The following is a 15,163-nucleotide window of genomic DNA, read 5'->3' as shown; positions in this document are numbered from 1 at the left end:
TACGGATCGACGCTACCCCTCGGGAGTATTTCGCAGGGTTTTTTTTTTTTTTTTACCTTGGCCCTGCGCTTCTACCAGAAGGAAGCCAGGCAAGAGGACCTGAAAGACGCCGAGCAGGAGGTTCATAGCTGTGGCGATGCGGCAGTAGCTGCTCTGCGATGGGTAGCGCAGCCCCGGCATGCTGCTGAGGCGGCTGCTTTCCTGTCTGCCCAAGCAGACAGGAAATAGCCTTGAGCAGAAATTCTCACTAGTGTCTCGGTTCCTAAGACCATCGGAAATATGTGTTTTCCGATGGTCTTAGGCGACCCCTGTGAAAGCGTCATTCGACCCCCCAAAAGGGTTACGATCCACAGGTTGAGAACCGCTGCACTAGAGGAAGGGTAACAAAAGAAGAAGATTCTTGCTTTTTTCCATGGAGAGAAGAGGAAAATGAGGAGCTTTCATCAGCTTCTCCATTTCAGGAGTATCTGCAGGGCTTGGTCACAAGAATAAGATGGCAGCTGCAACAGTGTGACCAGGTTTTTTTATGAGTGTTGACTTTTTTAACCACATCCTACAGATACTCATGCTCCATTTGCAGTCTTTCCCAATACTTTGCCAGGATGCTTAATTTCTTTTACCTCAGCGTACATACCTGGATACTGAAAGGTCTGCCCCCTCTCTAGTCTCCCTCTTCTCTCCTTGGGCTTCTATTAGATTTCCACCAATTTGTAAGGATTTATATCTGCTCCTTTAGGAAGGGCAATTGTCTCTTACTTATCTTGTGTAGCAGCAAGGGAGCATCCCCTTTTTGTTGAAAAACACTAATGTGATAAGACAATGGAATGGCACACAAAAAGTAACAAAAGACAGTTTGTGAGTAATGAACTAAATTGTTCCCAGAATAAAACCTGATCCATTCTGGTTTTGTTGGGGCATCAGCAATTTCAGGATCTCCCATCTTTTAATCTAATTTGTAGTAAAATAAAGCTCCAGAACAGCTGGTGCTTTCTGTAGTCTGTATAATTCTAAAAATAACACAGCAGCCTTAGTTTATGGGATTTAGGTCTATAAACATTTACTTTAGAGTACAGTTTGTTGAATTCTGTAGATTACTTCTGTGTAGGACTGTTAGTTTTCAACAGTCAGTTGCTTTTAATTAAAAGTCCAGATTGCTAAACCCCCGCAGTTTAAGGCTATTTTCATGACATTTTCCTCCCTTGTTTCAAACTTGATTTTGGAAATTTTGTGGAGGCTTCTGGTGTAACTCTCCTCCTCAACTATGCAATAAGGATAACAAGCATTATCAAAATGTTTGAAGGCTAATACATCCTTATTCAAAGGTGACTTTCTTCTGGCTCTTGCCTGTATTCCTTTTTTCCCTTTGTACATTATCAATAATTCATAAGTTTCCAATGCTTTTTTTTATCCTTAGTTTTCTTGTAAAATTGCCCTGTTTAGAAAAATTGCACTTGGGGTCTTGAGATGGAATGCTGTGACAAATAAAACATACAACTCCAGTGACAAATAATTCCTGCATGAGTCTCCCTTGCTGCAAAATCCAAGATTCTTCTCATAAATAACTTCAGGTTTGAAAGTAAATGCAAACTTTGTGCATATAAAACATAGATAAGTGGGAATACTTGCTGTCTAGTAGGGAAAAGTATGCAATGTTGGTGATGGGATTTCCTTCCCAACAGATTCTAAGCTAATAAAATCCACCTTCTTATATGGTAGAAGTGGCATATTGATCTGCTTTTATCACTGCTTTACTATTCATATGTGAATTTCACAAAGGATATAGGAATCTACAAGGGATACATGCTCTTTGAAAAGATAATTCTGTGTTAAACACATCTGTTAAATCCATGGCTGACCCTGTGGTTAGTCATACACATCCTTTTGACCTATTGTCACTCAGCTGGCTATAAACAAAATCCTCAAAACACAGATGGGATCTGTGGGATGGATAAAGAAAAGTACAGAAAATGACAAGTTGATCTGGCCAAAATCAAAACTTTTGTAGTCCTCTCTGCATTGTATTTAAGCATCAGAGCGAGGAGAAATATTTTTTTAAAACAACAGTGATGATGTGGTTGTTCCTTGTTAAAAGATCAGCTCAAATCTCTAGCTGTGCCCAAAACCTAGGAAAATAGGCATTACTTCCCCCCCCAAACAGCTGGAAAAGCGATAACATGGTGTGTGGTGGTGCTTTCGTTGTATTTACTGTATTGGAATGATGATGACAGTAACAGAACTGCAGTTTTCTCTATGACGAGTCAGCTGAATTGCAAACAAGAATCTTTGCCCATTTTTGTACTGACAACATTCCCAACCTTTCTTCACCCCATTGCATTCCAGCACCCCATGGGTTTGCATGATCTCTGCAAAAATTACACCACTCCTGTGTTCCTTCTTGGAACAAATAACAATAACTTCCTCCCTTCAAAGTGGAGCCTTGTAGGCCAGGAACAGGACATTTCTCACCATGAACAGAAATTATTCTGCCTGAAGTACAGAAAACAACCGCACTTTTCACTTTTCTTTTAGGTTTAGAATTGAAAGACATGTATGTGTAAATGCTCGATATTATGAATAGAAGGAAATACAAGCAAGATCAATACATTTCAATCTCAGAGGCTGAAAAACAGTGATCTAGATGGTCCTCTATTACCCTCTGCATTTATTATTCTTTTTGCTTTGTTTTGCTGATTTGAGGTAGGAGAGAGATTTAGAAACTGGATATTTTCTCCACCGCTCACTCCCCACCCCCCATTCTTCATTCTTTTATTTCTCCACGTTACTCTGTTCTGTAAGATATGTCCTGGCTATCTATCTCTGAGCTGAGAGGCATTCTCCATTTTTCTTACTCACTTGAAAAACATTCACCACATGATACAGTTTTCTCATTTACTAAATTCCATTTACTAAATTTTCCAATTTCAATTATTTCTTCCCCAACTGCTCTTACTGTTATCATTTTTGGCTGAACTTCTCTGTGTGTATATGTGTGGTGCAGATTTTCCATTAGTGAAGATCTTGTGTCAGGAGGAAGTAGCATTGAGGTGTTAAAGAAAAGAAATGTGTGTATATTCTTTAAATTGCCCTATATTCCACTCGATTGGTAGAGAGAGAGCTATTCCCATTAGCTGTATTGGCGTTACAGTTAACTAGGGTACCACCTTGTGTTTAGGCAAAATGTCTCAGTTGTGTCTTAGTATTCTAGCTGAGGGTAATTTCAATGGATTGGTTTAGCTTGCTTGAAAAGTTGGAAGGAGATTCTTCTGTACCTCTCAGTTCTTTAGGGAAATGTCTAGTTTAGGCATTGTTACTCCAGGTGAAGCAACACAAGCAACTGCTGGATGAGCTGTTTGGTCTCTTCTCCCCATTAGGCAGACCAAGCAGGGTCTATGACAACTCGCCACAGCCAACTTGCCGCAGCCAATCACCACGGATAACTCGTTGCAGAACAATTCAACAATTCAATTTAATTATTTTAAATAATAAAATAAATATTTTTTGTCATTCAGATTTCATTTTGGCATCCTTTTTAATGATTATGTTTCATTATTTTTCCGATATTAATGTAGCTCTTGTCCCATGGCAAGTTGTCCTGTGGCTAGTTGGCTGCAGCAAGTTGTCCCATTCCAGACCAAGCATACTACTTGGAGTTACCTTTTAAGTATAAAAATAATACAAGACGAAAAGGCTGATCTTTTCCTACCCTGAGCCCAGTAAGCTTCTTTAATCTAGCAACCATTTTTAACCTAATCTGATTCTAATTTTATTTTCCTGTAGTACAAATTGTCTATTTACAATCAGTTGCTCTAGGGCTAGAACATGAAGACATATGGAAGCAGCAAATTGTGCTCTATACTAGTCTGTTGATCACCCAGAGAGGGAGCTGCTTTGACCCCTTTCTTTTCTTAAAGCTATATAACAGAGTTATTTAACCAGTGTGCTTCCAGAAATTCAAGTGGCAGTGTGTTCCAGGGAAGTCTGAAGCCAAAGGGAAGAGAGAGCACAATAAATACACCTATTTTGGGGAGACCCAGAATGTAAATAGGGCTGCTTACATCAAGAAACATTCTCAGTTTCTGTAGGGGGGGGGGAAATGGAGGGGAATGCATGGGAATATTTTGGAAGAGGGTCTGGATGATTGCCAGGTTCTTGAAAAATTGATATTCTTTCAACAATGCATCATAGAATCAGTCTGGTGTAGTGGTTAAGTCATCAAGCTAGAAACATGAAGACTGTGATTTCCAGTCCCACCTTAGACACAAAACCAGCTGGGTGACTTTGGACCAGCCACTTTCTCTCTGCTGTAGGAAGCAAACAATGGCAAACCACTTCTGAAAATGATGCCAAGAAAACTTCAGGGACTAATCCAGGTAGTCATCAGGAGTCAACATACGCACCCATACCCATATATGCGTGCGAGCGTACACACACACACACACACACACACACACAAGGTATCATATTGGTGCAGTTCATACCTGTACTTCCACAAATTTAATAGCTGCATTTGCTTGACTGACCCATATGTACAAACACTGCATATTTTTTGTATATGTAAACATACATGGAACATTTACAAACTCAAATAAATTATTTGCCAAGATATATTACTATAGAATGATTTTCAAATTACATAATACTTTATGCAGAAGTGTTTCCCTTTCTAAAAATGTTATTATAGATTCATTCAGACATTTTAATATTATCTTGAATAATCCAGATTTCAACAATGTGTGCTTTTTGTACATTGATTTTGCTGCTTTTCTTCTATTTTTTTTAAATTATATCCAAATGAATCTTATCTCTGAGCCTGTTTCTATTATTTTGCTCATCTATTTAATGGAACTGAACTATTTCTGCTGATACATTTCAGGAAATGCTATGAAGTATTCTGCTGGACAAGTGGCAGACCAGGCGTGGCAGAGAAAAATACCTGCCCCACCTGCATTTGGAATGAATTTGTTTTGCATTTTTTTCTGTTATCCAAACATTGAAACTATGAAAGCCCCAACAGAAAGTGGAGGATAATAATTTAGTAAGAAATATAAAGCTTCTTCAACACAATTGCCCTCTCTGAATGTGGCAGAAAAAGCAGTCTTTAATTTGGCTATTAAGCCTTTTAACTGGAGATTAAATATTGAGTATAATCCCTATTTATTTGTCCCTTTGGGCATCAGAAACTGGTAATAGGGATTAACCATAGCTTTTGTCTATTTTTCCGGAATAAAAGGTGCAATAACTTTGCATCCTATGGATTAAAGTATCCATCTGAATATATTTAGTCATATGCATCCTGTAAATCAGTGTTTCTCAATCTTGATGACTTTAAGATGTGTGGACTTCAACTCCCAGAATTCCTAACTATGTATGCTGGCTGATGAATTCAGGGAGTTGTAGTCCACACACCTGAAAAATATCCAGGTTGAGAAACATTGCTGTAAATGGACACATGTACTGTGTGTGGAAATTCATTGTTTGTATTTCCATTTTTATTTTCCTCATTCCAAATATAATACTGCTCTTTTTTTGCTTTCATTTTTAGAAAGGTTAAACCACAATGAAAGGTAATATTGAACTACCTCTCTCTTATGTGCATTTTGCCAGTGCTTCAATGTTTTCCATGTTCCAATCATCTTCTGAGCCATGTAGGCTGAGGTTGACAGGAATTATGATCCAGCATATCCAAGTCACAGTGGCTGTTCAAACCTGGAATGACTTACGTTTGCCAGTTTGAACAGACGTGCACATCCCCTTATTCATCAAAAAAAATATTCCTCTACTCTCCAGTTAGGTAGAGTTATCCATCTAGAGTTAGGGTTAAGATAAACCTGTTGTTGATGTGGAAGGCTTCTCGCTTACTGATAGGATACAAAACATGATGCGTAGTCTTAGTTTTCTTGCCTGATTTCAGGTTTACTATTACAGTATGTATAACTCCTAATTTTAAGACTTAAAATCCCAATAAGATGCAAACAAAATATTTTTAAAAAATATCTTTCACTGTTGTAAATTAAACTTCTCCGAATGCCCTGTGGAAAAGGACTTCTTTTTCCATCTGTTTGTTAAAGGACAAGAAGGTGACCTCAGGAGGCCAGCTGTTCCTGAATGAGGAAAATACTGCTTTCTGGATCCTGAACCCCACAGATTTTCATGAGTAGGCATTTAGTACATCCTCTCATGGCTAGTGAATATATTAAAGTGTAGGGTAGAAGATCTTCTAAGGGCATTGTAGGGAACAAGCAGCACCTTGGAAGCTTGGAAGCCTACTAGCAGCTAGAGTAACTCCTGCATAGTAGTAATTATACTGTTGAAATGGGTAGGCCAGGTCAAAAGGTAGGTGGCTGCATTTGGTGCTAACTATAAATTCCAAGTTTGCAATTCTTTCTTTGCAATCAGATTCAGATCTTGAGAATGGCAGTTTCTGGCTAGTCTTTGCAATTATCAAAATCTATGCTGTCATTGAAGGTACAGTACAACAATTTGGATCAATAGATTCAGGACCCAGTAAAGGCATGACTTGCTCTATATGATTTTGATCTTGATTTGATTCATCAATCCAAATAACTTGCCTTTTTGTCTTTTGGATGTGAAACCTGACCATCACCCTGCTTTTGTCTTTATCTTCTTCTGATCTTTGGATTTGTCTGCTCTGAAAATTGAGTACTGACTCATTTTTTTTATTGTATCATTGTTCTGAATCATTTTGGTGTTGACAAAGAATCAGAAGATGTGCAGTTTAGACATTGATAATTGTGTCTTAAGAAGTATTGTAAGAGTTTCCAAACCATACCATAAATGATTTTTTCCAAAACGTCGGGATACAGGCTTTTTAAAACCAAAAGATGGGGAGAAAGGAAAATTGCAAATGTAATGTTTTCTTGCCTCTTGAATTCTTTTAGATGGTGTTAGCTAATTGTAGATAAGTGAAAAGTTCATTTGTCCTAGTATTTTACAAGTTCCAAGGTTTGCCCAGAAAGCAAAGTTCCTGGAGCTGAGTTCTAAATCATGGTAAAAGGCAATGCCTCTTGCTCTTTTATTTTAGGATGCACATTAAGTACTACATTTGTTTAATCTTTGCCCCCTGCCACCTTCTCTCCAGGCTTGTCAGATGATGAAGATATTAAGTTGATGCTGCAGGGAACCTTTTTCTGGAAAGTCAAGACTTATCAGCCCCAGAAACAAAGGCTGTTCCGGCTTCTTGAAGATGGGATGTCCATCTGGTTTGAGACTCGTTTTAAAAAGGCTCGCTCCAAACATATTTGTAAGTTTCAAAGTATTTACAAGTGTTTGATTCTGAATTTTACTAAGTGTATTAATTCCATTTGTTTAAATTAAATTCTTATGATCTAGTATTGGCAATATTTCTGGGCTAAACACTTAGAAAAATCATACTGTTTCTTATTCCAGAATTAAGAAGTCAGACATTGTCTTTGATAGTTCAATGTTGATAAACTCAATTAATTGGAAAATTGTTATTGATGAGAAAAGATGGTAATTCATGAAATTTGGCATGGAAAAGGACTATAGTGATAGAGAGAAAAGGACATACATAAACACACATGCACAAATCTTTCTAATTATGGATCAAGCATTATAGGATTCCTTCTGATCTACAGCTTCAGAGATTTCTACCATTTTGGGATAAAATGTTAATATAGCGCTGTAAAGATTGTTTATTTGAGATCCTTATTGGAGGCCCCGATTAATGTCTGTGACAAGACAGAAAAAATATAGGCCTGTCCATCTTTTTAAAAAAATCCTGCCTTTGTCTTTGACAGTATTATTTCCTCACAGGTATAGCTAGATTTTGTCTTTCCTGGGATTAATGTAATTCAATATAAAACTGTCATCAGATCATCATTTTCATTCAAGCTTTTCTTGTTTGTATGCCCTAGTTGTCATTTTCAGCTTCCCATTTGAGTTAGATATGAAATGTTTATTCAAATATGAAAAAATGGAGCTTGAGAGCAGATTAAAATTACTTTTATATCTTTTTACAAAAGATTAATGATTTTCAATTGATATAGAATATCACACAGACTTTGTTATACAGAGTAAAATATTTCAGCAATCCTATCACATTTTAGTTTACCAGATCCCATATAAAACAATGACAGCAACCATCTTAACTTTAATTAATTTCACGTGGGCTTATATTTCTCAACATTTTTTCCTTTTATTGTTAAAGTTTTTAAATGTTTTATACAATATCTGTGGGTCTGGTAATCCATTATGTATAAAGAAAATGAAAACAAGCAAATAATTACACCAGATTAAAAGAAAAGGTTTAACTGTAAGAAATAGTGCTCATTACGTTTGTTTTTTTTCTAAATGTCTACTATTTTTCTTAGTGCTTATAACTATATCAATATTAATTAAATAATGAAGCCTTTTAATTCTGATCCTCTTCTCAGGAAAAAAAGTTGCAGTGATGGACAAAATTTGCATTAATTTAATTTCTATCTACCACATTGTTAATTGTGCCATAATTAAATAAGGTTTACAGGTGATATTAAACTGTATCAAAAATTCAGAATTTATGTAATAATGTATAAGGAGTTAAATGTTTGTTTTACTTCAATGCAAAGTTTCTGCCTTACATGTCTTTAAATCTTTGATTAAGATAGGTGTTTACTTTCCACCTATGAACTCTGAAATGGACCGCCATTTTTCCACATGATCAGAATTAAATATGTTGTTTAAAGACTGAGTTATTTTATTAATTACTCTATTATATAATGATATGACTTATGTTTTTGCATTCTTCCATTTTATTTTTTTGTTTCTGACTTACCTTTTTACCTATACTGAAAACAATTAAAATAGTCTTTAAAAAGAAAAAAGGAGGAGAAAGAAGGAGAGGAATAGATGATCAATTATATATAAAAAGAATTGTGGCTGAGAACTTCCTGATTCATGGCTTAGTCTGTTAATTTGTAAAAGTAACTCTTCCCATTCACAAACAAGAAATACTTGTACTCTCCTGACTCCCATATGAGTTACTCATGGTTGATCCCTCTAAGAACAGGGTGTGACATAAGAAGGCATGTGTTTGTTTTCTTTGGACATTTTTTTAACTTGATAGGGGTAGGGCAATGCCTTGCTGGAATGCATTTTGAAAGGTAACTATTAGGACAGGGTGAGGCAAGGGCAAATTGCATGGAGATTAAATATGTTGAATTGTTGCTTGACTACTAAATATAAGAGCTTGGGTATAGTTTTTTTTTAAATACAGACTTGTTTGGGCATGTGACAGTGAAATTGCCTGTGATAACTGTCAATCAGGTGCTCTTGTTATCCATCTCTGTCAGTGGGTAATTCACTAGGCCAGACATACAGTCTTCTCATGAGGAGCAACTGTCCAGGATGCATGTGGGTGGTCTCACAATATCTTCTTTGTCCAGAAAGACGATAGCCAGACAGAATTTACCACCTGGCTACTAATCTCTGCTGCAATGCCATTCCTGGTCCTTCATGGATGTCAGCTATAGATCCTCACCTGGAAACAAAACTACTGGGATTTCTGAAAAGATTTTAATTGCTAATTGGGTAACATAACCAAATCTTGAAAAGTTGTAAAAGCAATTTTTCAGATGAATTTATTCCTGATATAAAGGTGGAGTTAGTTTCAATGCTTCTTCCTCTCCTGAACAAAATCACCTTTTCTATAATACTGCAATTCCCTCTAATAACAGTTTTCCTCTTTCTGCCATGCTCTTAATATCTATTAGACATCCTATCACAGCTATGCAAACCTACCTTCCCTCCCTCCCTCCCCTCAACATAAAATGTTGAGATTGCCTTACATTAATTATTCTCCCATTCTTTTCCACTACTTCCATTGTACTGGTTTTCTTTCCAGAGAAAATCTGATCAGGAACACATATTAAAAAAACTGCATAATGTTTTTGATGTATAATACTAAGAACCCTCTCTCTGAAATCATCAGTCAGAGTAGGAGTGCACCCACAAGAATAATCAAAAGTAACTACTGTACTGTATCTTTTCCTTCTTTATGTTGCTATGTCAGACATGGAGATTTAAATCCCCCAAACTAGAATTCTCAAAAATACTAACTGATCCATGTAGATAGAAGCGAAAGGCATTTCTTAAACAGTGGGAAGTATTGAAGGGCAAACTGGCCAATATGTCTAGGATTGGTTTCATTTGAACTGAAATGCTGATACATTTAATTAATTAATTAATTAATTAATTAATTAATAATTAATATGCTGCCACTTGCCACAATTACTTGGCTGATGGGGCCTGCAGTATGTCCATTATGTCAGCATGAGTGGGGTGGGCAAACTCATTTGGGAAAGATGTCTCCTATAATGCAAAGGATTATAGAGCAGCAGTCCCCAACCTTTTTAGATTCATAGATAGGCAGTGCCGGCAGCAGCAGCAGCAGCAGAGAGGGGATGGTTTGGTGCGTGCAACCTAACTCCCATGCATCCACAAATGAAGCTTTGCACACTTGCCCACTGCTTGCATGGCCCAGTTGCCAATGGGCCGCAGACTGGTATACAGTGGTGGGATTCAGCTGGTTCGCACCACTTCGGCAGAACCAGTAGCTAATTTTTTGTTGCCCAGGCCCAGAACGGACTTCCGGAAACAGCATCCACACAGAGAACCGGTTGTTCACATGTTTGAATCCCACCACTGATAGTATAGTCCGCAGCCCAGTGGTTGGGGACTCCTGTTATACAGCAGTGTTATACTACTGATTGTTTATTTATTTAAATTCATATCCCATCCAACTCAAATGACTCTAGGTGAAGATAACAAGTTAAAAGTATAAACTCAACAATAACATAAATCAAAATTATAAAAGCAGCAGTTGCAATAAGTCAACAGTGATAAAGTCTCCCAAGAGGGACACAAATAAGATTCGGCTAGGATTGAAAAGTGGTGAAAAATATTCTAAAAGCTGCAAGAGAGGGAGTTTTAACTAAAATAAGATGTCCACACAGAATTCCTGTTGTCTCATATATACACTCCTCCCCTCATAGGTCTTTCCACAATGTTATGATTGAATTAATTCTGGCTGTATAGGGCTTGTAGCTCATGACCAGCTCTTGAATTGGGGCTGGAAGCCTATTAGTAACCTGAAGCAATGGAGAAGTAGTGGGATTGTGCTGACTCCATTCACCATTTTTGTTATTGCTTTCAAAGGTGGCAGGCTTTTTTTCTTCTCACTTTTTTGTTCTTTCATGTTGGGCTGTGACTTTAGTAGCAAAAATAATTATATTTTTTACTTAATTTTTCAAGAGTCCTTATTAATTTTTCCTCTCAGAATAAGACTATGTCACAAGATAGATCTATTTGGCTTGGGGAGGTGAGAGGAAGGATCTGCAGGCACAAAGAATGTAGGTCTACTTGCTTCCACAGGCAGCAGGATGTGTGCATTTTTTAATCCTTAAAAGGAATAATTTCAATCACTGTCTTCAAGAGAAAACAGGGTTAAAAAATTTGGAATTTCAGATTCCATTTTTTGTTTCATCTTTTTCCACAACTTCTTGCCTTCTACTTTCCAAATTATAAGAAGTTCTAAACCAACATTTATTAGGAAGCCAATATAAATGGGCCTCTTGTGGATATCTGACAGAAGGGAAACGTGCAGTCTATGATGAACTCTTGAGAACCTTTGTTAAAGTGTGCTCTGAGGACCCCTGGGGATCCCCCCTCTTAGAGTTCCTGTGAAATCATAATTATTTGCCAGCTGTTTGCAAGAAATTATTTGTAAAAATTTAAAATATCATTCTTTTTTATTTGTTAAAATATATATACTGCTCACAAAAATAAAGGGAACGCAAACCCCTTCAGTTCCATGGTAAAATGTTCCCTTTATTTTTGTGAGCAGTATATTTTCCATGAACAATATTTTATTTATGTTAATATCTAATGGACGTAATATTGTTATTTTTGCATGAATGAATAAACATTCTACGAATGTATCAATTTTAATTTTTAATATGGTAAACATGGATCAATACAGGTAGACTTCAACTTACAACAGTTTGTTTAATGACTGTTCAAAGTTACAATGGCAATGAAAAAAAGTGACTTATAACTATTTTTCATATGACTGTTGCAGCATCTCCATAGTCCTGCGATAACATTCAGAGGCATGGCAACTGACACATATTTATGGTGGTTGCCGTATCCCAGGGTCATGTGATCGCCTTTTGTGACCTTCTGACAAGCAAAGACCATGGGGAAACCTTAAAAAACCCTTTTACTAATTTAACGGTTGCAATGATTCACTTAACAACTGTGACGAGAAAGGTCGTAAAATGGGGCAAAAGTCACTTAACAAATGTCTCACTTAGCAACAGAAATTCTGAGCTCAATTGTGGTTGTAAATTGAGGACTACCTGTATAAACCATATAAACAAATCTCAGCCGTAATTTTTAAAAATAGAAAGAGGTCCTGAGAGCAAAAAGTTTAAGAAACGTTATTTGAGATATCCAAACAGAGAAGAGATGGTATGTTTCTTTGGCTGATCAAGCCAGTGGCTCTCTCCTGTCATATTTAAGTGGGATCCAATCACTTTTTTGTAGAGATATTTAAAGTCTTGCTGAGATGGTAAATGAGAAACATCTGAATAAATTAAACTGCTAAATAAAACACACCCTGGTCTGAGATTTGCCTCCTCTTCTAGAAGTGCTAGATTATTATCCCTATCCGGTGTGAGGCAATTATAGTCTTTCCCTGCTTTCTTATGGCAAATGAAAAATTTTTTCACTGAAAATGAGTTGAGACACTTCACATACTTCTAATTTTTATCTCTCTCCATGAATGACTCCCTTTGATGCCTTATCTTTCAGTCTCCATCCTCCATGTTGAAAGTGTACGTGAAGGTTACCAATCTGAGGGGCTTCGGAAATTTGGTGGTTCTTTTGCAGAAGAGCAGTGCTTCACTATAGTCTTCAGGGGAAAACGGAAAAACCTGGATCTGGCTGCCCAGACTGGGATTGAAGTTCAGCAGTGGGTGAGAGGACTCACAAAATTAATGGCCAGATGTGAAGCCATGAGCCAGCGAGAAAAGCTTGAGCAATATCCTTTCTTTCTATATCTGAAAAGACTTAGGAGTGCGGTAGATATTATTCCTTCTTAAAACTGAGGCATAGATTTTAAAAAGAAAAAGGGAGATTTTGTTGAATCACTCCAAAACCTTCCTTTTTCTTTTTAAAATCTATGCCTCAGCTTGTGTTAAGTACCAGACATCTGTGTTTTAAAAATACATATGGTACCATATTAGAAATGGGATTTGAAGCCATATTTGGTTTCATGGGTTGCTGTGCACTAGTGATGCACAAAAAAAGCAATTAGAATTAGAATTAGGGAGCATCTTACCCCTACCATCTTATAGCATCTTCCATGATGGGGGGAATGTTGTGATACCATTATAAATAGGGAAATGGCCACAGAGTCAAAAGTTGGATTATGCCTCCAAGGCCAAAATACATCAGCAAAGGAATTCTATGGCAGTGGTGTTGCTGGAGGGTAACCATTCTCTGTTTGAAAACCCTTACTTAACAAAGAAGAATCCATTGACTTTAGAGGCAGTAATTGTTTTTTTCTGAAACAGGCTATATGGCCAGAGATTTTTCTTTTTTTACAACTTGAATTTGCTAGACATTTTAATCATATGTTTAAGAATTAGGTAGAAATTGCTCGATCAAATATTTGTAGTTAGCTGATATACAGTCTTTGAACCCTGTCTTCTGCATTTAAAATATGCCCCAACACTCATTCCCTTTTTCTTAAGAGTTTGTATTAAGACTCATCTTCACAATTTTCTTGAATTAACTATGTAAGACAGAAGGAGAGTGAATTTAAATTTTCAAGTAGATGTTTCCCAGTTTTTTACATTGTCCTTACATCAGGCCCTACCTGGATCCATGGCATCTTACATGAAGCTGACAAGAACAAAGACAATAAGATGAGCTTCAAAGAGATCAAAAACATGTTGCGAATAGTAAACATAGATATGAATGACATCTATGCCTATCAGCTCTTTCAGGTATTCATATAATTCTCTGTCTCACCTTCTGGGTTATATTTCATGCTCTTTTTAACAGAAGCTTTATATTCAAAAGATGCTTTTCCATAGTTCCTGAACTAGTTAAAATGTCAAAGACTGAGGTTCAAGTCCATTATCAGTTGTGGAAATTCTCTAGATGATTTTGAACTATTGTTTCATAGACCAATCTATCTCACAATGTTAATTGGGCTTGAGTTTCTGGAGGACTGTATATAATATGTATTTCCCACCCAAAACATGGTACTTGGTCAGTCCTAGGCCATAATGAATATTAGTTCATTTCTTTTAGTTTCCCTTCCATTATTACTCTTGTTGTTGTAGGCCTTTCAGTCTTGCTCTCACAAAAGTGTCTGTTCAAAAGTCTCGAGACAATCCATGGAGTCAAGAGAGAGCAGTGTTGTCTCTTTATTTGGTGATTTTATGCTCTTCTTTAATGCAACTTTTGATAATAAATAATATGGAACATGGGTCCCAGGTCATAATGCTTATTATATTTCATTCTGAACCAAGTAGTTTTAAACAGTATTCATAATTTCATGTATGTTTCTGTGGCTGCAGTCAAAACAATGTATATGTTATGCAGATTTACTTTGTTTTTATTAGCTGTTTTAATTGCAGTGTAAAGGGGAAAGAGCAGGTAGCTCTTAGTATAGTGCAGTCTTTACCAAGCTGTTATGCTTTAGATACATTGGGACTGCAATTCTCAATGTATCTAAAGCATATCAGTTTGGGAAATCCTGGGAATTCCTGACATCTGTGTTGGCTACGAAATTATTATTATTATTATTATTATTATTATTATTATTATTATTATTATTATTATTATTATTATTATTATTATTATTAATTGAATTTATATCCCACCCTTCTCCTTGCGGACTCAGGGCGGCTGACAATCAGTTAAAAAATACACCAATAACAATTACAAAATTAAAATTAGTTAAAAAGAAATATTTAAATGTTGTCTAATTAAAATATGATTAAAAACCCCTCTAAAAATTGCCCTAGGCCAGTCCCACTTGTTGGAATAGCCATGTCTTGAGGGCGCGGCGGAAGGAAGGGAGATCAGGGATCACCCTGATCTCTGGGGGCAGCTCATTCCAGAGGGTGGG

General features: G+C 36.6%; 1 protein-coding gene across 2 annotated transcripts in view; it reads left to right on the top strand.

Moving 5' to 3' along the window:
* PLCD3 (phospholipase C delta 3) overlaps window positions 1-15,163 on the top strand; it is a 75,149-nt gene that overhangs the window by 27,254 nt on the left and 32,732 nt on the right. The window contains exons 2-4 of one of the 2 annotated variants that reach the window (XM_015814629.1): window positions 7,100-7,261; window positions 12,832-13,060; window positions 13,901-14,030. In XM_015814629.1, the coding sequence (XP_015670115.1) occupies window positions 7,100-7,261; window positions 12,832-13,060; window positions 13,901-14,030 (521 nt within the window). The remainder of the gene's footprint in view (window positions 1-7,099; window positions 7,262-12,831; window positions 13,061-13,900; window positions 14,031-15,163) is intronic. The other variant, XM_015814628.1, reaches the window with a different exon arrangement.

The sequence above is a fragment of the Protobothrops mucrosquamatus genome, unplaced genomic scaffold, assembly GCF_001527695.2.
Source record: "Protobothrops mucrosquamatus isolate PMUCROS unplaced genomic scaffold, P.Mucros_1.0 scaffold269, whole genome shotgun sequence".
Classification (NCBI taxonomy): Eukaryota; Metazoa; Chordata; class Lepidosauria; order Squamata; family Viperidae; genus Protobothrops; species Protobothrops mucrosquamatus.
The sequence above is the reverse complement of the archived record's forward strand: the minus strand, read 5'-3'. Positions and strand labels throughout refer to the sequence as shown.